Raw genomic sequence first — 22,006 nt, forward strand, 5'->3', positions numbered from 1 at the left:
TTACTGATGAATATTTTGCATATCACCATAGAACCTTCATCTGGCGATGGACCCACACTGGAACACTGGACTGAGCTACCAAAGTCCCAATAAGGAACAGAAGGAGGGAGAAGATGAGAAAATAAAATATTTTTAAAATAAAAATAAGCAAAAAAAATAAGGAGTAGGTAAAAACACTAAAAAATGGAAAGACATCCCATGCTCAAGGATTGGTAATTTTAACATTGTAAAAATGACTTTTTTTTATTAAAAACTATTTATAGATTCAGTGTAATCCCAATCAGAACTTTCATCTCATTCTTCACAGAAATAGAAAAGAATACTATCCTAAAATTTATATGAAACCACAAAAGGCCCCCAAACAGAAAAAAAAAGTCCCGTGCAAAAAGAGCAATGCTGAAGGATTAGCATTCCAGATCTTAAGATTTATTATAGAGCCACAGTAATAAAAACAATATGGTATAAACTCAAAACAGGCCCATAGACCAATGGAATATAATTAAAGACCTGAACACAAGTACATGTAATTAATATTTGTCAAAATTAATATTTGACAAATGTGGCAAACACATATGCTGGAGAAAAGAAATAGTACTGGAAAAACTGGATGACTACGAACCAAAGAGTGAAATTAGACCTTGCACAAAAACTAACTCCAACTGGATCGAAGACCTAAACCTGAAACCTAAAACCCTGAAATTGCTAGGAGAAAACGCAGGCCGTACCCCAGAGGGTAGAGGTGCAGAAGAGGGTTTTCAGAAGAGCACTCCATTGCCCAAGAGTTAAGGCCAAAGTTGACAAAAATTCAAAACTAAAATGTTTCTGCACCTCTAAAGAAACTATCAACCAGGTAAGGGGAAACCTACGGAATGGGATCTTGTCTTTGCCAGCTTTATAGCTGACAGAGGACTAATAGTCAGAATCTATAAAGAACTCAAAAACAAAGAGTAGAAAAAAACAAATGTCCTATTCAAAAATTGGGCCTGGGCCATGAATACACAGATAGTTCTCAGAAGAGGAAGAGGAGGAGGAAGAGGAAGAGGGGGAGGAAGAAAAGGAGGGGAAAGAGGAAGAATAAGCAGAAGGAAGGAGAAAAAGAAGTAGTAGAAGAAGAAATTGACTAGGAAATATTTAAGAAGATAATCATCATACTAAGCAAGTGGGGAAATGAAAGTAGAAGCAACTTTGAGATTTCATCTCACCCCAGTCAGAATGACAAAAGTCAACAGAATGACATGCAACAAGTGCTGGAGAGGATGTGGGTTTAGGGGGACCCCCCCCCTTCGTTGTTGGTGGGACTGCAAACTGGAGAGGCCACTAAGGAAATCAGTGTAGATCATTCTCAAAAAGTTAAAAATAAATTTACCATATGACCAAGATGTACCACTCCTTACATATGCTCAAAGGACTCAACACCGACTTCATAGGCTTTTGCTCAGCCATTGCCGTTGCTGCTGTCTTCACAACTGCTAGTAGGAAACGGAGCTTGTTTCTGTAGTGTGGTGGTTATCACCTTCGCTTCACTGTAGGGGGGATGGAAGCAGCACAAATGTCCTTCAATCAAAGTAATGATAATAAAAATGTGGTGCATATACACTATGGGATATTATTTGGCTGCAAAGAAAACCTAAATCATAAACCTCGCAGGTAAATGGAAGGAATCAGAAATGATCATATTGAATGAGAGAACCTAGACCCATAAACACAAATGCTGCATGTTCTATTTCATCTAAGGGTCCTGGCTTTAAATCTTCAGATGCAAGTGTATATCCTGGAGTAACTGCAGAAACCAGGGAAATTAAAAGAGACCCTTGCTGGCATGGGGAGCATGGGGTAGAAAAGGGAATATCAGGGTAGAGGTGATCTGATTAAGGAAATAGGAAAGATGGGTGAACTCTAATTAGGGAGAGGAAGGAAGATAATACAGAAGAAGGATAAAAGGGGCTAAAATAACAGTAAGGCCATCTAAAAAAGTCATGTCGTATTATTAACTATCTACTTTAAAATACCTGCTAATACTCATTAAGTCAGTATATAAATACACATATACAGTTTAAATTAAAATTTCCCGTTGGAGCTAACAATGCTTCCTCTGAGAGCCAGTGACCGTCTAACAAAGCCCTAACACCGAATGAGAATCCCTCTATTGATATTGATCAGGGTTGTATAAAAGACTCCCAAAACATTACAGGTTATTGCTCTTGCCCTTGGCTGACCTTCAGCAGTGGAAGGTCTGCTACTATTGATAAGGACACCATGCACTTCAGACACAAGGCCCAGGGGCCCCTGAGCTAGAACTGACTTGAAGCCTCTTCTCTGAGGACTAGATTTCATGGCACTAGAAAGTACCACGCAAGTTTCCAGAAGCAACCAACAGTCTTACTCAACTGTGACACCTATGAATCACATCAGCCGCCAGCATGGCACCACGATCCTAAGGGTGCAGTAGTGGCATACACACCTTGGTGATAACAAGCATCTCTCTAAATAGGTCTGTGAACACGAGGGAAGCCGTGCCTGGTGCTGGAAACCCAGTCAACAACCCAGGGCTAGGGAAGCCACGTATCTTGACAGTGAACCTACAAACACCACTTTACTTAACCAGCATAATCCCTAACTACATCCTAAATATTTGTCCTTATATACCCAGGTAAGCGTAACCTTCATCCCTCCTTCATCCAGAAAACTTTTTTTCGCCACAGACAGAGACTACACTGGTTGGTTTTGTATGTCAACTTGACACAGCTAGAGTCACCAGAGAGGAAGGAGTCTCGGTTGAGGAAACGTCTCCATGAGATCCAGCTGTAAGGCATTTTCTCAATTAGTGATCAATGGGGGAGGGCCCAGCCCCAGCCCCTTGTGGGTGGTGCCATCCCTGAGCTGGTGAACCAGGGTTCTATACTAAAGCAGGCTGAGCAAGCCATGGTAAGCAAGCCAGTAAGCAGAACTCCTCCATGGCCTCTGCATCAGCTCCTGCCTCCAGGTTCCAGCCCTGTTTCTGTTCCGGTTCTGACTTTCTCTAATGATGGGCAATGGTCTAGAAGTACAAGCCAAAATAAACTCTTTCCTCCCCAACTTGCATTTTGGTCTTGGTGTTTCACTGCAGCAATAGAAAGCCTAAGAAGAAGACCATTACAGAAAACCACAGCCAATCCAAATGCAGTTTCGGAGCCCAGTCTCAGTATCTACAGATCAACTCCTTCATTTAGGGCTCAGGGAACATTGTGGGCCAGGGAGCCGAGAGATTGTAAGAGCCAGAGGATCGGGGAGTTTGCTCTGAGACTGTGTCTCCTATTAATGTCAAATGTTACACCCATAAAGTCTGACCAACGTAACTGCCTCAACCTGAGCTGAACAGGGACACCAACAAAAGACATACTAAAGTGGAAGAGGGAGGGACCAGGAGGCTTCAACCCTACACAAAGAACTACAGACAGCTAAGGAATGCTGAGAGCAGGAGAAATTCTTTTCCCCAGACACCAGTTGGTTATGCAATACCAAATGGTCAGCCCTGAAAACATATACATAAAAATAACATTATATAGGTGGAGCAGGTTGTACTTACATATTTAAGAATATATATGTAACAACAGTTAATGGGAAAGAGGCCGCGATGAGGTATGTGGTAGGGTTGAGAGGAAGAAAGCAGAAAGGAGAAATGATGTAATTGTATTATAACCTCAAAAAACAAAAAAAAAAGCAATAAAAAAGAGAGAGAGGGTGTTGAAGAAGAGCCAACAGAAAAATCTTAGGCAAAGCTCCAGCCTGGTCCCTCAGGGAGCTCTGGAAAGTCAATAATTCCTCCAGGCAAAGGGTCTTTTGTCAGGAATGCTAGGGCTGCCCCGGAGGTTGGAAGGGATGCACTGCTGGATACTTGGGGATTCTAACTGATAAATAAGGAAATCTAATTTTCTGAAGGCAGTTCTTCAAACAGGGATCCACACTGGGTGTGGACATGTGTTTGGAAATGCAGGAAAGTCAAGACAGCGACACTGCTAAGGACTGAAGGGGTGTGCCCTCACCTTCATGGGGTTAGCCTACTCCGTATGTCTTTGGAGTCGGCTCCTTGAGAGGTTTCCGGGTTAGATTAAGTTGTGAGAATGTGGCCTCTTATAAGAAGAGAAGATGCAAGAAGGCAGCCATTTTCAAATCAAGAAGACCCTCATTTGGGACCGACAACAATTGCAATTACATCTCAGATCCCCCAGCCCTGGGGTGGGGGTGGGGCGCATGAAAGTCCTTCTGTTGAGGAGCCACTCCTTATGTGGCTTTGTGGCATTGTGCTATAGCAGCCAAACAACAAGGCAACCCTGCCAGGAAGGGAAGTGTGCTGAGTATCACAGCACCTGCCTGTCTCCCACTCTGGGCCACAACATCCCTGCCTCAGCTAAACCCTGGCCATGCTCTAGCCATCCTGCCCTGCCCAGCTTCTGCCTACTGCTCATCTTCATCCCTCCAAATGACTGAAGGGCTCCCCTTTTCCATTGTCCAAAGTCTGGGTCAAAGTGTACCCATAACACCTGTCGCACCCCACTAACTGCCCAGAGCTCCTGCAATCCCTTCCCTTCATCTCCCTTAATTTTCTATCCCACCCCTTCTCTAAGCCCCTTCTCTTCCCTTCCCCCCCTCCCCTGCTTGTCCCCTCCCTTCCCCTGCAGCTGTGGTGTTTGTCCCGAAGACACCCTCTTTGATCTTGCCACTCACTGTGAGTTAGGTCCCAGGCATGCTCCACAAAGCAGGCTCAACAAAGCTTCACACTCTCCTGCTGGCCCCCTCTGCTCTCCCAGAGTCTACCACTCCAGGTCCTGAGAAGCCCTTACCTCCTACCAGAGCCCTCTCTGTTCAAGGCTGTTTGCCTGAGTCCAGTGAAGCCACTTTCTGCCTAGGGTCTGGGAAAGAAGTTGCCTCCCTGACCCCCTGTAATCTCCAAAATGAACAAGAACTCTGGTCCATTCTTCTTCAGTTTCTCCCACGAGGATTTTCTTGCACCAACCATAGGGGAAAGGGGGAAGAGGAAGAAGCAACGGAAGGCCACACTCATCCAAAAAGGGAAATCACAGTCAGCAGTGGCTGTTCCCATTGAGGCTCTGAGATTACAGGGAAGGAGCTGGGGTTCCGACAGGAGCAGGGGAGAAACCCACGCAGAGAGATGGAGTAGAGACCCTGGGAGGGGAGAATGGGCAGAAAAGCCAAAAGACACAGGCAGTGCCTGAGTGTCTTGAACCTGGACTGAGTTCTCCACAGCTTCCATGAAAGGCAGCACCTCCAGGAAAAGCTTGGACCTACCTCTTAATCACATTCCTGGAATGCCTACCCCCGGGAGGCTAAGGGCAAGACTGCTTAAGCTTTTAACCCCTGCACAAAAGGCCCACTCGCCAGGAGCACGCCTTGTGCTCCCAAGATCTCTGCACCTGTCACCAGTGAGAGCAGGGATGCTTCTACCTGCTTCTAGGACTCTAGATCCCTCTCCTAACCTCTGAAGTCCAAATTCCCGGGAACTCCCCTTCCCCACTTGCTCTCATTGCTTCAGTCGTTTTTGGTTTTGAGCGTTTTTGTTTTGATGTAATTCCAAATGTACAGAAAAGGTATGCTGTGATCAAATCACACCCACATCCCTTTTTCTGGACCTTTCCCTGTGTGCACAACATCCACATGCTGGCCTCCGTTCTCCTCTTAGGCTTGTGGGCCAGTTTGAAGCTCCTTGGGTAATTGGGACCTCTCAAATGAGTGGGGAGCACTTGTCCAGATGGTCTCAGGTAGCCCCCCACAAAATCCTTAGGCTCATCTTGCCTCTGTATTCCTGACTCCTGGCTCTGAGAAACTACCGCCCTGGCAATGCTGGTGGGAAGACCATGTGCATTAAGCCCTGCTCTGGGAACTGGAGTTTGTCCCCAGGCCGCCTGCAGAAGTTTCTGCCCATAGCCAGCTATAAATAACCTGGAGGCGGTTGGCTATGGGGTGGTGTCACTGCTACCCTGAGGGAGGCGGGTGAAGAATGCCCTGGTGCCCAGGGCTTTACCTTGGCCGGTAGGTCAGGCAGGACAGGCCTGGGGGAGGGACCCGGGCAGACCTCCTTCGGAAGGAAGCAGCCTCTTCTGGTCCCCATCCCCTAGCGGCAGTATCTGGTGTCCCATGGGGGCTCCAGGCCATCCTCCCAGTGCACAGCTCCTCTGCCTGCTTTGCCTGCTCCTACTGCTCCAGGTAAGTGGATTAGTAGGTGTGTTGGGGGTATCAGAATGGGAGCTCCCAGCTCTGTGATCGAGCCCAGGAAGGGAGTCTCCGGACTTGGTGACTTGGTAGCACTTGGAATCTATGTCTCTGAAAATGGGACAGAGTCTCATACCCAGAGTGGGCAGGAAAAAAAAGAAGGAGGGTGACATCAGCTAGGAGAGGAAGTCCTGTGTGGATGAGCATGGGGCTCTGAGGTGACAGCATCAAGTGCAGAACCAGTCCTTCTCTTAGCAATTCTCTCTCTGCTGCCCAGCCTCCCCTCCCCCACTGCCCTTCTACCTCTTCTGACATCCCCAGGTCTCTTCTCCACCCTTTCTCCAGCAGATCGCCAGAGGGCCACCCCCACTCCCTGCTGCCTCCCCCCACCTCGGCCGACCCTCAGTATCAAATGAGGCACAGGCAAGAGGGCCAGGAGAAAAGCTACTGGCTGAGGAGTTGGTGAGACGGATGGTGGGCAGCTAAAAAGAGAAAGAGCTTGAGGAAGAGGGGGCTCCCAGAAGAGATGTGGAGGCCACCTACCTCCAATTGTCTTCTCGTTTTACATATGGGGAACCAAGGCTCAGGGAGCAAGGTGGCCTTCCTGAGGCCACACTTCTCATGAAAAACTATGTGCAAATGACCCCAAGAAACAGAGCCAAGCGAGAAGTCATGCATGCCCTGGCATATCTTCAGGACCTCAATATTCCCGGTGTGTGAGCACAGATTCATTAGACAGTCACTCCATAGACCCCTAGTGAGTGTCTACTATGACTTTTTGGTTTTTGTTATTGTTGTTTTGGTTTTGGTTTTTGGTTTTTGGGGTTTTTTTTTTGTTTTTTTGTTTTGTTTTGTTTTTTGGTTTTTCGAGACAGGGTTTCTCTGTGGTTTTGGAGCCTGTCCTGGAACTAGCTCTTGTAGACCAGGCTGTTCTCGAACTCACAAAGATCCGCCTGCTGGTTTTTGGTTTTTTGAGACAGGGTTTCTCTGTGCAACAGCTGTAGCTGTCCTGGAACTCATTTTGCAGACCAGGCTGGCTTTGAACTCACAGAGATCCACCTGCATCTGCCTCCTGAGTGCTGGGATTAAAGGCCTGTGTCACCATCAGGTGGCAGTATGGCTTTGTCACCTTAGGCAGGTTCCTCCAACTTCCCCAGCCTCAGTTTCCTCATTGGGAAAAAGAGTTATCTTCCTCCATAGAGCTATCCTAAAGAACAAATGAGAAGATGCCAACCAAGTCTGGGTCATTCTGACCCCCTTAGCCCCTTCCTTGTTCCAGGCCTTCTTGGTAATAGGATTGATTTCTAGGTCCTTGGCCAACTATTCAGAGATGTCAGCCCCCAGGGAAATGAGAACTTGAGGGGAGGCAACAGAGTGGAGGAAAAGCAGCAGGAGGAATGTAGCTCCTGGCTCTAGCCCTTATCCAGTCTGGACTTCACGAGTTCCCACAGATCAAGGACACTGCTGCTGAAACCCACCCTGGGCTTCTGTACTGGTGTGCTCACAGCCAGAAGGGGCCCTGGCAGGAAGAACAGCAATTTATAACCTTTGTAAATTGGGTCTGCAGGAAGAGGTAAAAGGTGTGAGAGAACCAGCAGGAAGTAGAGGAGTCTGGTGGGAGAAGACAGAAGCAGACTAGCAGCCTGGGGGAGGCTGGGGAGGCTCGCAGGGGCCAGGCCTAGGAGCTTTGCTTCCAGAAGAGCTCTGCCTCCCAAGTGCACAGGGAGACCTCTAAACAGGAGGGGGCTGGGTCTGATTTACAGGAGGGAGATCAGCATAAGAGAAGGGAGAATACTTCTCTCCCTATCCATTCTTCCACAGCCTGGAGGCTATAATTGGTCTCAAAGTAGGGCTTCCAGCTTATCCTCAAGGGCCTCCGGAGGCCTCAGAGAAATGGCGCCTCCTGTATGTCAGGTCCTGTGCGGGTCCCCAGACTGGATTCAGGCAGGACAAGCACACTAGATGAAATGCTCCAAAATCCCAAGCTTTTAAAGTAAATTTTCCATTTGGGATTTCAAATTTGGGGATTACGGATATTCAGGCAGTGAAGTTCATATAAATATTCCAAATTCTAGGGAAATTCCAAAGCCTGAAATATTTGTAGTCCTAAGTATGTCAAATAAAGACACCGTAGCTGCCACATCTTCCATCTGACCTCTGTGAAGGCCTCAGGAGTCCCGCCTCTCAACCAGTTCCAGTCCCTCACCTCAGAACAAGTTTCTCTTGAGCCCCTTGCCCCAGGTGCTAAAGTTTGCCCAGAGAAGGCCCAGCAAAGGGAGGAGACACAGAGAGGTCTGGCTGTGTCCACACAGCTGTAGAAAACTGGACCTTACATAACCGACTCCATCCTCTCCTGAAACTGAGTTCATCCCACCCTTCTGCATCTCCCCCTACACTGCCCCTTGCCAAGAGCCCAGCATACCCAAGGCCATTTCCCAGAAAGCTCTGTCAGCTAATGACTTTCCACCAAAAATTGAGCTCCCCTCTGAGTGTTTCCTAACCTAATCAGCTAATTTAGTCTCCTTGGTTTGGCCATTTTGCCAATGTTTAAGTTTTTTTCCCCGAAGCAATTTTTCTGTGGGCACTGCCTACTGAGTTCTGCAGAACTTGGAAGCCCTAAGTCTGGTGCTCTCGATTGAAGGCGTGGTTCAGCACCCTCTTCATTTACTTCCTCTGACCGGACACAGTTTGTCTGGCATGGCTACTCAAAATCCCAACTTTCGAAGATGGCATCTTAGGTCTGCAGTGGTGGGGAGGATGGCCTGCCCCATGTCCTGGTTTTGCTTGTTTTTCTGTGCAGCTGGCCTGCACAGAAAATGTGAGGCTCCAGCTAGGTGCCGCACACTTCCCTGCTTGGGGCTCCAAAACACCAGGGAAGCCAGACCGAAGACCCTCCCATCTCCTTCTGTCAGTTGAGGAGGGAGGTCAGGGCTCAAGGTCATGGCTCTAATCCTAAATAAGTGGTTGACTCTGTTACCTTAACAAAACCTTAATTTTAATGTCAAGCTATTTTTGTGACATCCAGACAGATGCTGTAGGTTAGAAGCTATTAGACCAAGTGGGTACTAGATAAGTTGATAAATAGGGAGAGACCAAGCGACTTGTCCCAAGGCCTCCTGCTGGCCAGCTCCCTCCACACAGCAGCCAGGAACGCCTCCCTTCTACCACCTCCACTTCTGGGCCAAAGCCCAGGTGAGGACAAGGGTCAGGAGGGAAGAAAGACCCTCACCAGCTGTCATAGAGAAGATCAGAGCTAGGAGGCCAGAGTCCTTCCCAGGCCTGGCAGGTGATCTGGGACCTAAAAGGAGACATCAAGACTCTTAGGAAGAGGGGCTCACCACGGGGCCCACTGGCAGAACTGCAGGGCTGATCAGATCACCAGAGGCCTCACTAGAGGTCCCATTCCCTGTAAGTGATATCTGATCATCTAGAGTCTCTCCTTTCGGTCCCTGGCCCTGATGCTCGAGAACACAGTGGCCTCTTCATAAACATTCGTCCTCAGGAGGTATAGCTCCATTGCTGCCTCCCTGAATGCCCGCATCCCCGCTTAAATTCCTCTTTGTCTTCCCCTCCTTCATTTCTCTCTCACTTACTCTCTACCCTGTCATCTCCTTCTTCCTGTTCTCCCCTCCCTTCCCCCCTTCTGCCCTTCCTCCCTACTCTGCTCTCCTCCTCCTCCCCTCCTTCCTCCTCTTCTCTTCTCTTCCCTGACTGCCTCCCTGGCCATAGTTCAATGAACACTCTGAATGAGCCAGATAGTGGGAGGAGCTTTCCCTCCCCAGTTCCTTCCCTGACCTTGGACAACAGAGAGAAGAGTCAGTCAGCCAGGGAGGGGCTGATTCCCGGCTGCAGGCCCAAGACTCAAGGTCCATAAATCTGCCAGGCTTAGGCAGAGGCCTAAATTTAGAGGGAACGTGTCACCAGACCCAGGAGGAGAGTAGGTCCAGCCAGACCCCCTGGCTCCTGTGAGGTGGCTCCTAGGGCACAAGCTCAGCTTGGATAAGGCCCAGGTAGAGGAGGAACAGCTGGAGCCTTGGCTCGCCAGGGCATATCCTAGAGACAGGAAATGGGCCCCACAGGCTAACCTCTGAGGAAACTTCAAAGCAAAGGCAATCTGAGAAACAACAAAAGCTCAGAGCTCAAACTCCCGGAACTAGGCGTGGTTCTACCCAGCCCAGGTAACAGGGCCCATCCATCCATCCATCCATCCATCCATCCATCCATCCATTTTTCTATCCTTCCATGCATGCATACATCCATCTATCTATCCATCCATCCTTCCATGCATCCTTCCATCCATCCATCCATTCATCTGTCCATCCTTCCTTCTTTCCATCCACCCATTCATCCATCCATCTATCCTTCCAACCTTCCATGCATGCATGCATGCATCCATCCATCCATCTATCCATCCATCCTTCCATCCATCCATCCTTCCATCCATCCATCTAGTCACTTAGTCAATCAGCAAACATTTGTTGTGCACTTGCTATGTACCAGGCCATGGTTAGGAACCCTGGGTACAGATGTGGACCCTGACCTACCTGGGACTCCCGTGATAGAAGTGAGGACAAAGACAGCTCTCTGGTCCCAGGCTAGCCAAGAATAGTGTAGAAGTCAAAGCTGGCCCATCAGAATAGAGAGTGATGGCCAAAGAAAACAAAGGCTGTTCTGTGCACACCAGGCAGATCCCTAGTTCCCTGGACTCCCCCTCTGGACTTCTGCATTCCATTCTTCTCTGACTCTGTGGAGGTGGCACAGAGCCTTCACTGAGGGCTTAGCTGGGCCTCTCGGGTAACAGTTGCATAGATCCAGGCTCCCCGGCTTCCGTCTGTGGGCAACCCAGGCCCTCTGACCCCTCTTTGTGTTCAGTACTGAACTAGAACAGCTCAAGACCCCAGGAAAACTGTTCCAGATACCAGTTGACATGGAGGAAGGGGGGAAAGGCACCTGTCACTCGGGAATTCATGGGTCTTCAGGAGTGCCATGTCATGGTGGGCCAGGGACCAAAGCCAAACAGAGGCTCCTTTCTATCTCCTGATATCACAGTGCACATTTCTCATCTTCCCGCTTGGCACTCTGGCCCGAGAAGGCTTTGCCTGCCTCCTGTCCACAGAGCTGTCTGTGAGGTCTACCCACCTTCCACTCTGCTCTTACGTGGCCAGCGAGAGGCTTCTTACTTCTGGGGCAACTGAGTGCCACATTTGGGCTAATGTCCTATTGGCCTCTGTAGATCTCACGCCACATTCTTATATAGAAGCACTCTCTATGTGTAATAGACCAGAATGCATAGCTCATCAGGCTGTCTGGGCTGGAATCTTGCCCTGGGCTCTTACCTGCTGTGTGGCCTCGGCTTCTGTGAAGTGGGGTTATTCACAGCATCTTCCCGAGCTGTGACAAGGAGCAAAAAAGCTGTCTTTTGGGCTGAGCTTAGAGCTGTGCCCAGCACACAGCAAGCACTACTCAGAAAAGTGTTTATCTCCCACTGCCTCCAACCCTGCAAACAGCATCCCTAACCAGGTTCTGCTGGCCTGTATCCTCCTCTCATCTGCATCCTCCCATCCCCCAACAGCATCCCTAACCAGGTTTTTCTGGCAACCTTGAACCTTTGCTCATTTGCTTCATGAGGTCATTTCTTTTCTTGCCGTTCATCCTGACACTTCTGCACTCACCTCCCCTTTGGATTCAGCTTTCAATCCAGGCTTCCCTGAGCGCTGGAAGTCTTGACAAGACAGGACCACCATTCACTATACACTAAGACTAAGCCTGGTGAAGGAGGTAGAGGCCATGTCTTCAGGAGCTCAGTGTCCCTTGAAGAGAGGAGACGACTAAACTGGGAAAAGTTCAGTAGCCTTGCCAAGGCCACGTGGTATAGAAGCAATATCCCCTAGAAGGTTGAATATAGGGATAGCTGAAACTCCATCCATACTACCCACAATGCTGCCCTTTCCCTACCCGTCCACAGTCTCAACTGCCACCAGGGTCTCTGCTCAAAATAGGCACCTGCAGGGTGTGCTGTGGGCTTGAACTGAATCAAATGTAATCAGGTAGACCCTGAAAAAGGAAGGGAAAGGTTTTGGCTATACCAACTTAGAACCCACAGAAAGAGGAGTTAGGAGAGACAGAGCCAAGGTGTGGGAAGATTTCAAAGCCCACTCTGGCCAGCTCTTCTTGCCCACTGTGGAGCAATGTGCCCCTATGCTGAGCACAGCAGTTCTGTGCTCATCCCCATGTGTTTTGCTCATCAAGAGACCTAGCATAGCCTGGAACTGGACATCTGAGACACACACACACACACACACACACACACACACACACACACACACACTCACCTCTTTCCCTGCTCCAAATTTCTCCGGGCTCCCAGGACTGTCCACGAGGTTCGTTAAGCTATATGGGCAGCAGTTCCAAGCCAGCATGGGGAAACCAAGTGTTCAGCCTTCAGCCCCAGCCCAGGAAGTAGACTAAATATGTTAAATGTGATGTTTGAGGGCTTCAGACCATGGGGACATCCAGGGACAAACATGTGCTCATCTGTCCCTGACAAGCAAGAGAAAGACAACTGCCTGCTAAGGGAACAATGCCTTCTGCAGAATCAAAAGTGACAGGGCTGGGAGGAACCCAAAAGCACACGTGCACATGCACATGCTCATGCATGTGCGCGCACACACACACACACACACACGAGAACACACACTTGCATGCCAGTTGCAGAGTAAGAGAAGCATGGGAGGAGCTGGGGGCAAGGGTTAGCATTTTAGTATGCTTTGCTTTAGTCTAGTCTTATGCCTTTTTTTTTACTTCTGTCTTTGCTCACACTGTACTCCCCATGTAGGTAGGGACCCGTATTAGCTAAGCAAACGTCTGTTCACATTTCAAAACCCACTTCATCATGATCCCTTCCATGCTGCCACCCTAGTTCCCTCCGTGAAGCCAGTCATTAATCCATCATTCTCACCAGAAAACGCCCTCCCGTTTGCTTTATCCACTGTGCCCAGCAATCATGCTGAAGACTTTTCTGGAAGATGGGATCCTACACAACTTTGTCTTCTGGGTTAGATTTCCACTGTCACATCTGCTCCCTGATGGGTGACTGAGCAGGAGCCGTAGTCCTTTCTTTTTACCTGCTCATCCTTCCGTTATCATCCAATTCCTCCTCTTGCAGGAAGCCCTCCAGGACCTGCTTAGTCATCTCTCCCATGTATTAACCTCAGGCCCTTTACGTCTCTCCCATCTACCTGGGATAGAAAAGCTAAGCTACAGCCTGCAATTCCCTCCTCTGTTCTCTCTATAAGCTTAGGATACACACACCTTGGCTGGGACACCTAAGGTCATCACAGGGCCTAACACGCAGAAAGCCCCTTTTGAAGTTGTTTTCTGAGGACTTTGGTGACAGAGAGCAGGGCACTAGACTTGATGCATTTCATCCAGTAGGGGAGGAACCAGCTTTGGGGCTGATGGAAGGAGGATGCTCTTACCTCAAAGTTGTTCTTTCAGAGATCACAGCCTTTGTGGGGGCTACAAGTGAGGCCGAAAGGCTGCTGTCCAAAGGAGCCTGGGCATCTCCCTGTTCAGCTGTCCCTCAGCTGTGTGGAAGCAGGCAGATGCTGTCAATGGCCATCCAGGCCTGGCCAATAACCCTCGCCTCTGCTCTCCTAGGTGGTCAGACCAGGCCAGGTGCTCCAGGACCAGCCCCTGTGGACACTTTTGGAACAGCACTGCCACAGGACGACGAAGCTCATCAACCTTTCTGGTATGTATGCTTTCCGACCTCCACCCTATCCTGCAGTACCCCTGGAAGCTGAAGGGAGACCTGGAGCTTGAGCAAGGAAGCTCAGGTAGTCTGCAGAGACCTGGCTCCAGTGCCTGGCTCGGTTTCTTCCTTGTGGTCTTTGCAGAGTTTACTTCCCCATTTGAGCCTCAGGCTCTTGATCGATGACAAGATTTTGGCTAGTGAGCCTCTTCTTGCATGGGCATCTGAAAGAGAAAAAAAGAAAGAAAGAAAGAAAGAAAGAAAGAAAGAAAGAAAGAAAGAAAGAAAGAAAGAAAGAAAAGAAAAAAAAAGAAACTGGCTTAGACTGGTGTGTTCGGGAGCCCAAGGAGAGGATGACCCTTCTGCTTTCAAAGACAGTCAAAAGACAAGGCTATCAGAAGGCGTTAAAACATCTCTGGTTGCCGTGGCTACAGGCTTCACCCCAGTATGGCCCTGTAAAACAGCTGCCAGGCTCTGGGGTCTGCCCCTCTGGGACTTCCTGAAGCTGATCCACACTGTCAGGGAAAGTGTTACAGAACTGCTGGGCGGAGGTTCCTGGGAGAGATCTCTAGGGCCTCACCCCGTCTCCTGGACTTCCAAGGACTGGGTCCCAGAAACAGCAGGGAGTGAGGAACAGGTAAACCAGGCAGTGATGGCACAAGCCTTTAATCCCAGCACTTGGGAGGCAGAGGCAGGCAGATCTCTGTGAGTTCGAGGCCAGTCTGGTCTACAGAGTGTTTTTTCAGGACAGCCAGGGCTGGTAGGATGAGGGTGCTCTGTGGCTCAGAGTCTCTGTCAGGGCTCAAGTGGACAGGAGTGCTAGCCAGCCCTGGACATCCAAATAGAACCCGAGGCAGGCATCAAAGGAGTTAAACCCTACCACTTACACCTCTGCTGTGGGGCTCTTCAGAATCAGTCACAGGCCACCCTTGTCCCAGCTCCTCCATCTAGCAGCTATGGGACTTTGGGAAGATCACCTGTCTATAGAGTTTCCTTGACCACTGTGACAAAGCACTATACTGGGCAGCTTGATGGGTTCCGACTCATTTTCTCCCCGTTCTGGAGTCTGGAAGGACCTGGCCAAGCGTTGGCATGGGTTGGTTATCCTGAGGCCTCTCTCTCTGGTTTGCAGACCTTTCCTGTCCTCACAGGGTCTTCCCTCTGAGACTTCTCAGAAGGCCACTCAACATATTGGACTGGGTCTACTGGCCAAATTGCATTCATGTTATTTGAATCACCTCTGTAAAGACCCCAGACCCAATTAAGGCCACATTTTGGGGTCCTGGGACTTTGGATTTCAGCATGTGAATTTGGAGGGGTACCTCTCAGTCTATGCCTCTGTTTCTTCACCTATTAGCAATAAGGTTTCATTCTGTGTACGAGGCACACTTTGGCAGTGGGGACACACAACATGGGCCGTGCCTAGCAGACATAGCAAGGGGCAGAGGTCTCTTACTTCAGGAGGGCCATCCGTTCTTGCACTGTGTCAACTGAAGCAGAACTGCTGTTCAAAGACACTCTGGCCTCTCCCTGCCCTCCTCACCCACCTCTCTGTTTGAAAAGGTACACAGATGTCCCACCCCAGCCTGCGCTCAGGGAGAAGGTTCTCCTTTTTGAAGCCAACTCCCTCTGCCTAATTTTTAAGGCCTCCTTCTGCTGACCAAAGGCACCCATGCTATTTACGCAAAAATTTTGTGGCAAATCTCTTTGACTCATAAGATAAGAACACATTCTCTTACTGCCCAACAATTTTGACAGTGTTTTGTGTCCTTTAGGAGTTTATCGTCCACAGAGTCTCATGTTGCTTTTTGGGATTTGGGGATTTTTTTCATTTTGTATTTTTTTTTCACCAGAAATGATATGTGATTGTGTCCATAGCTGTCTAACCTGTTTTTTCTCTAATAATGGAGAGTGGATGTTTCCTGTGTCATTAAATATTCATCCAGTACGTCGCTGTGATGCTGCCTAGCAGCCACTGTGGGGACACATCATTCCTCATTAGCCACGGCCCTGGGGTAGACTTGGGAACTGTTAAGATGTCTGCGGGGCCGCAGTAATTGCTTCTCTGCTCCTCACCTGTGAGTGCCTCTTATCTTGCTCCCACTAGTTAGGAGAGTGTACAATGACTAAAACGTGTGCAACCAAGCAAAACCACGCTCACGATTGTTCCGAGACTCTTCCATGTAAAGAACTGACAATAAGAAGAGCCAGGAGTGACAATTGCCACTTTCAAGAGAATGCTCCCTCCGGGAAGGCAGGCATGAATAAATATGGGAATGACTGCTAATATCTGCTCCAGACTGGGTGGCCAGCTCATTGTGATTACTGCTATACACAAACCTCCATAAGAGAAAAGACTGTAAAATAAAGTTAGGCCATGTGTGGGCTGATGATGACCAGAGACCGTGAATCAAAGACTATGACCAATTGGGCTGTATGCCTCTGTGGTCCAAATAAATGAAAAAATACACACAGTCAGGGGGGCAATTATAACTTCCAGCAAGCTGCTTTTAATAAAATATTTCTATTTTACTCACCACAGATGCATTTACATATAGTTGAAAATGCTAGGGCATTATTGGGAGGCATATTATTTTTCTATTCATAGAAAACATAAGGGGGGGGCTGGAGAGATGGCTCATGGGGCTGGAGAGATGGCTCAGAGGTTAACAGCACTGGCTGCTCTCCCAGAGGTCCTGAGTTCAATTCCCAGCAACCACATGGTGGCTCACAACCATCTGTAATGAGATCTGGCGCTCTCTCCTGGCGTGCGGGCATACATGGAGACAGAATGTTGTATGCAGAATAAATAAATAAATCTTAAAAAAAAGAAAATATAAGGGTCCAAAGGCATCTAAGGAATCTTTGAGGTAACTTTCCAGTCCAAGGTGCATGCACACACACTCACACACACATACACACACACATTCATGTGTGCACAGATAGGAATACTAGTGTTAGTCAAGGGAGCAGAAAGCCTGGTCAGGGAGACAGAACCCTAGGTTTTCCCTAGCCCCAAGGTCAAGGAACTTTGTTTTTATTTTTTTTCCCATGCAATGGCTACTATCCCTAGAACATCCTGATGGGTGCTGGTGACTCTGGGGAAACCATGGAGTCTTAGGTTGGTAGAGCTTTAGTGAGACCTACACGAGACCCTACACACAGAAGTATCAGGGAAGCATCTTGAGTAGTAGGGACAGGAGAGGTGGGAGCACAGATGCATGCTTGCAGGAAGATGAGAGGCTGGACTGAACTGCAGAGCTGAAAGGCATTCTAAACGGTGGGCACAGCAGGACAGAGGTACAGAGATCTTCCAAAGGGTATCTCAGCCAGCAACGGGGTGAGGAAGGGGAAGGTGATCACAAAGCTTCTTCTTTACCAAGCCAAAGATACAAACTCCACCTGGGAGGGTATGCAGAGCCCACCATGGAAGTCAAATGACATGATCACAACTGGAGATGTCCTTTTCATCTGCCCTGTGGAGGAAACGGGGGACCTTATTGTTTGTCCTTAGCTACCCCTGAACAGACTCCCTGTCTGCACAGTCCCATGGAGGACAGCCCCTCAGAGAAGCAATGGCCATCGCTGTAAGCCTTGTTGTCTCCTTGGCATTTGCATGGTGGGGGGATAAATGCCAGTGTGTGTGACTTTGTCTGAGTGCGGGACTGTGACAGCTGAGTGCTTCTGTGGTACTCTATAGGCCTATCTGATGGCATGTATGGGGCTGCACAGTAGATGTATCTAAGCTGGCTTGGCTGTGGTTATCACCACCATAGCTGGTATTGGTGGTGGTCTCATGCCTCACTGCAGGCTGCTCTCTGGTACCTGCCGCACTTCCCCGAACTGACCCCACCAGCCTAGGACACACAGACTTTCTAAATACTTGTCCCCTTATGCCTGTCTTGGATCAGTGGTAGGGCTGGCTGGCAGCCCTAGGACGCTATGTCCACCCGTTTGCCAACATTAAAGTGAGCTGCGAGGTCAGTTGGTCTCCTTATGTTACATCTTGGATGATGGAAATATGAGATTACAAAGAAATGGTACCAAATTCTGGGAACCTAGAGATCTTAGCTGTTCACACATTTAGGGTGCACGGTCACTTTTGACCCTAACGCTGAACTGGTCCCTAGTGTAAAGCAGCATGTGGCTGGGCTGGCTACCTCCTTAACACTGTATGTGTCCTCGAGCTCTGATGATGAACCAAGCATTCCTCTTTGGCTGTGCTGTGATGCTGTGTGAAGGGTCATCCCTTGCTGGTGAAGGAGACTACATCTCCCTGAGGACCGACCCAGCCAGTCATGCTCTGACCTAAGGCTCTGCCAGGAGCTGGGCCAGGGCCCTAACTGTCCATTCAGGAGGCAGAGGATACATCTACCCAGTAGCTCTGTAGGTCTCCCTGACGGTTGGCGGGTCCTGGAGAGATTCCAGGGCTCCTCCTGGTCTCGCTGCTCAGTCCCTCTCTCACACACTCACTTGCCCTGCTTAGGGGTGACAGCAGCATTAATGTGGAGGCTAGGAAGACTCTAGAAGGCACCAGTCTGCTCTTGGCCTCCCCCACCTGGAGCACCGGCTCTTCATGGGCACTTGGTTCCCGATGGAGGGTGCAGGGGCATGGGAATGGTTCTAGAGCCTCTAAGACCACGGACTCTGTGGGCAGTGGAGGATCACAGAGAACACGCCACTGAAGGAGAAAACCTAAAAAGGCAAAACTCTTGCCTCGAGCAATGTGGTGGAGAGGAGAGACAAAGCAGAATTTAGACACACGTATGCAGAATCTAGGCCTACTTCACAGGCGTGAGCTATAGGCCCACCCACCCACTTCACAGGCTTGAGCTCTAGGCCCATCTTGAGCACTCTGAAGCAGTTGGGTCCAACTAATCCCCAGGCAAGCAATGCTGGGGGACCCAGCAGATTCTCTACAGGGGTGATCACTCCTCCACACCTACTGGTGGGGAAGACTGACGACTTTTTTCTCCTCTCATCAGATGGCCCTGCATAATCCAGGAGAAAGAGACACCGTTTTCTCACCTCTAACTTACTCTATCTGGTGCCCAGGACACTAAGACCTTCAAGTCTTCCAGATAATTTCAATTAATTTCTTCCAAAATAGCTCCATCTCGTCACTGGTGGCAAATCTGTCATTGTGAAACCCGATGTTGTTCCTGGTTCCTAGCTCCATCTGAATTCTGCCTACCTACTCCATCCGTTTGATCACCTCTATTAGATCCTGTCGGGTGACCTCTCTGCTGCTACCCTCCCGGGCACCTTCATTCCATTTCCATCGGAGGACTCAAATCTGCTCCTGTACTGACTGGTTGCCTCTACCCAATTCTAAATGTCCTTCAGAAAAAAATTCTGGTCAAGAGCCACCCAACTGGGCCGGGTATGAGTATAGGATGTTGTAGTGGGTGTCCTGCAGCTCCGGAGTCTGCGACCCTTGATCTTCAGAGGGGATATTCTGTCAACCCAGATAGTAGATAGCCAACCACGCCAGTATTCTCGCGACTTGTTGGGCTGAGAGCACTTGGGGGCAGCGGGTCCGACGGGGCAGGAGACAGAGCCCCGCCCCCGACGCCGTCATTGGCCGTGGTCTAGCGGGCGGCCCCGCAGCTCCTTGAGCCCACGGGTCTTGGCTAAGGTCCTGTCTCCGCAGCTAGGCGTGATCGCTTGCGGCGCCCCGGAGCTGCCCGACTGGTCCGGGGTAGGCGGGCAGGGAGCTGGACGCTGCGCTCTCTGGCCGCTCCCCGTCGCGCCCGCTCCCTCGCAGTCACGCGGGGCGCGCACTCCCACTCCCTCCGCGCGCGGCTCCGGGGCGCAATGGACGCGGCGCTGCTCCACAGCCTGCTGGAGGCCAACTGCAGCCTGGCGCTGGCCGAAGAGCTGCTCCTGGACGGCTGGGGGCTGCCCCCGGACCCCGAGGGTAGGCAGGAGGCGAGTGGACTAGCCACACGTGGGTTAGCTCTCCGGCGCTTTCCTAGAGCGGGTCTGAGCGGCACCCAGGCACCCCGTGTAGCTCCTGGGCTATCCCTCTGAGCCCCGCTGCGCTCCCTCCTGTCACTAGGTTCCTACTCCTACTGCAACACGACCTTGGACCAGATCGGGACCTGCTGGCCCCAGAGCACGCCCGGAGCCCTAGTGGAGAGACCGTGTCCCGAGTACTTCAATGGCATCAAATACAACACGACCCGTGAGTACCCCTCGCTTGCCCGCTTCCCAGAAAGGCGGTTTGTGAAGAAGGGCTCTGGACTCTGAATCGCACACCTACCCAGGGCCTTCGTGTCGCTGTAGCAATTACCCCGGGGATTCTGCAAACGTGGGGGCTTGCCTTCTGTTCCTAATCCTATGGCGCTTCTAACCCGGATTAGGCAGTGGTTTGCCCAGAGTTTTTGTGCTATACGTTTGGAAAGAGCCAAGCAAGAGAGTAGGAAATACTTCTTCTCCTTTGGGTCAAGTGTCCCCTGCACTATTTGTTCAGGTGCCTGAAGTTCTACCGTTTGGGTTTCATCTAAACAGAGAGCATTGTATGAATAGATTCAGCGCTCTCCATCTCTAAGGCGACGCAGCCTATAGATGTTAAGGCCCCAATCCTGTACTCACGTTGTGACTAAGGTAACCAGACCTTAGCACTGGAGAGGAGAAATCAGAAGGAGGTGAGCGCATATGTTAGGGAGCCTAGACTCTGGGAGGTCAGAGGGAATGAAGTGTCATCTGTCCCCTAATCTCTGGGACTCGCTCACTGGGCTTGTAAGTCTGGAGCCCTGGGCAGCATTACCTCGGTGCAACCTCAGATAATAGTGGTGTTTAATCAGGACCACATCCCCACCTCCTGGGAAGAACAGCCTGCAGCTTCCTTCCTGCTGGCAAGCTCCTGAAGAGGGAAGCCAGGGGCAGGGGTGATGGTGGGGGGACTTAATTGGGGGGAGGAATGTACATGTCAACACAAGTGGATGTCTCTAATAAAAGGAAAGTCTATGGAGGTAGAGGGACCACAAGGAAGGTCTCCCCACCACCTGAGAAATGCCTCCTGAGCACGGTTAAAACACATCTCACGGGTAGGTAGTGAGGATCCCAACTCAGGAAGTATTCAAGAAGAAAGAGTGACTGCAAGCTCCCTCCCATGAGTAACAAACAAAATCGCCGTTTTTAGGATGTGACCTCCATGGAGTTGGGCAATGGAGATCAGGTACCTAATGCAGAAGGGTGACTAAGCCTGAGAAAGCTCTGCCTCAGCTCTTACCCTGGCCCTGTTCCCTCCACCCACCTGGAAGCCCACCTGTGCAGGGCAGTGCCTGATCCTTTCCTCCAGACCAGAGCCCAGCGCAGCATGATATAACTGATATGTTGAGCACCTACTATGGGCCAGCTACAGCGACTGGACTGTGTTGAGGCTGCCCTCGCAATTGTAGATAGATAGGTTGATGCACAGTGATAACTGCCCTGCTTCAGGAAAAAGCCAGGGGATTATGGGAAGAAGGAGGGGCAGGGACATCACGTACCAGAACCCTCCTATCAAACCAAATGAGAAGCTGAAGAAAGATCAAGATACCACTGAGGCTGGTAAATATGGTGGCAATTAGACTTTGGTGTCTAATGAACAATTTTCTTCACTGGACCAAAGTGCTGCCTGCATCTTGGCTCCTGGGGAACATTGAGCTGGGGGTGGGGTGTTAGCTTAGAGAGATACCTGGAGCTGGAGGGTGCAGTCACCCTGGCCGGAAGAGGCATGTGACAGCCATGGAAACACCTGATTGATGTTCCTCCTACCTCCGGCCAGCCTGGCACCACAGCTTCCTTCTGCCGGCCTTTTCAGTGGGATCCTTCTTCCTAAAGGGCTGGGGACAGAACCATTCAGGGAAAAGCCTGAGGGAAGAGCGCCCTAATCTCATCATGTCCCAATCACCCTTTCCCCTCCCCGAAGCCCAGCTTCTCAGAGGAATTGCTTGAGGATAGGAAACGCCCTGTGGGGATGGCCGTGTCTGCACACATCTCTATGGTCTGTTAACTCGGCTGAGCACAGAGGACCTGCCACAGAACCACTAAGTGCTA

At 50.0% G+C, this 22,006-nt stretch overlaps 1 protein-coding gene across 4 annotated transcripts in view; it reads left to right on the forward strand.

Moving 5' to 3' along the window:
* The first annotated feature begins 6,132 nt into the window (after window positions 1–6,132).
* Window positions 6,133–22,006, forward strand: part of Crhr2 (corticotropin releasing hormone receptor 2) — a 39,560-nt gene continuing 23,686 nt past the window's right edge. For 2 of the 4 annotated variants that reach the window (XM_005360809.2, XM_005360810.2), the window contains exons 1-3: window positions 6,133–6,201; window positions 13,867–13,960; window positions 20,022–20,147. In XM_005360809.2, coding sequence (XP_005360866.1) covers window positions 6,133–6,201; window positions 13,867–13,960; window positions 20,022–20,147 — 289 coding nt within the window. Of the gene's footprint in view, window positions 6,202–13,866; window positions 13,961–19,664; window positions 19,881–20,021; window positions 20,148–22,006 lie in introns of those variants that run through there. The other 2 variants (XM_026785866.1, XM_005360812.2) reach the window with 1 other exon arrangement.

This window comes from Microtus ochrogaster, linkage group LG3 (assembly GCF_000317375.1).
Source record: "Microtus ochrogaster isolate Prairie Vole_2 linkage group LG3, MicOch1.0, whole genome shotgun sequence".
NCBI lineage: Eukaryota > Metazoa > Chordata > Mammalia > Rodentia > Cricetidae > Microtus > Microtus ochrogaster.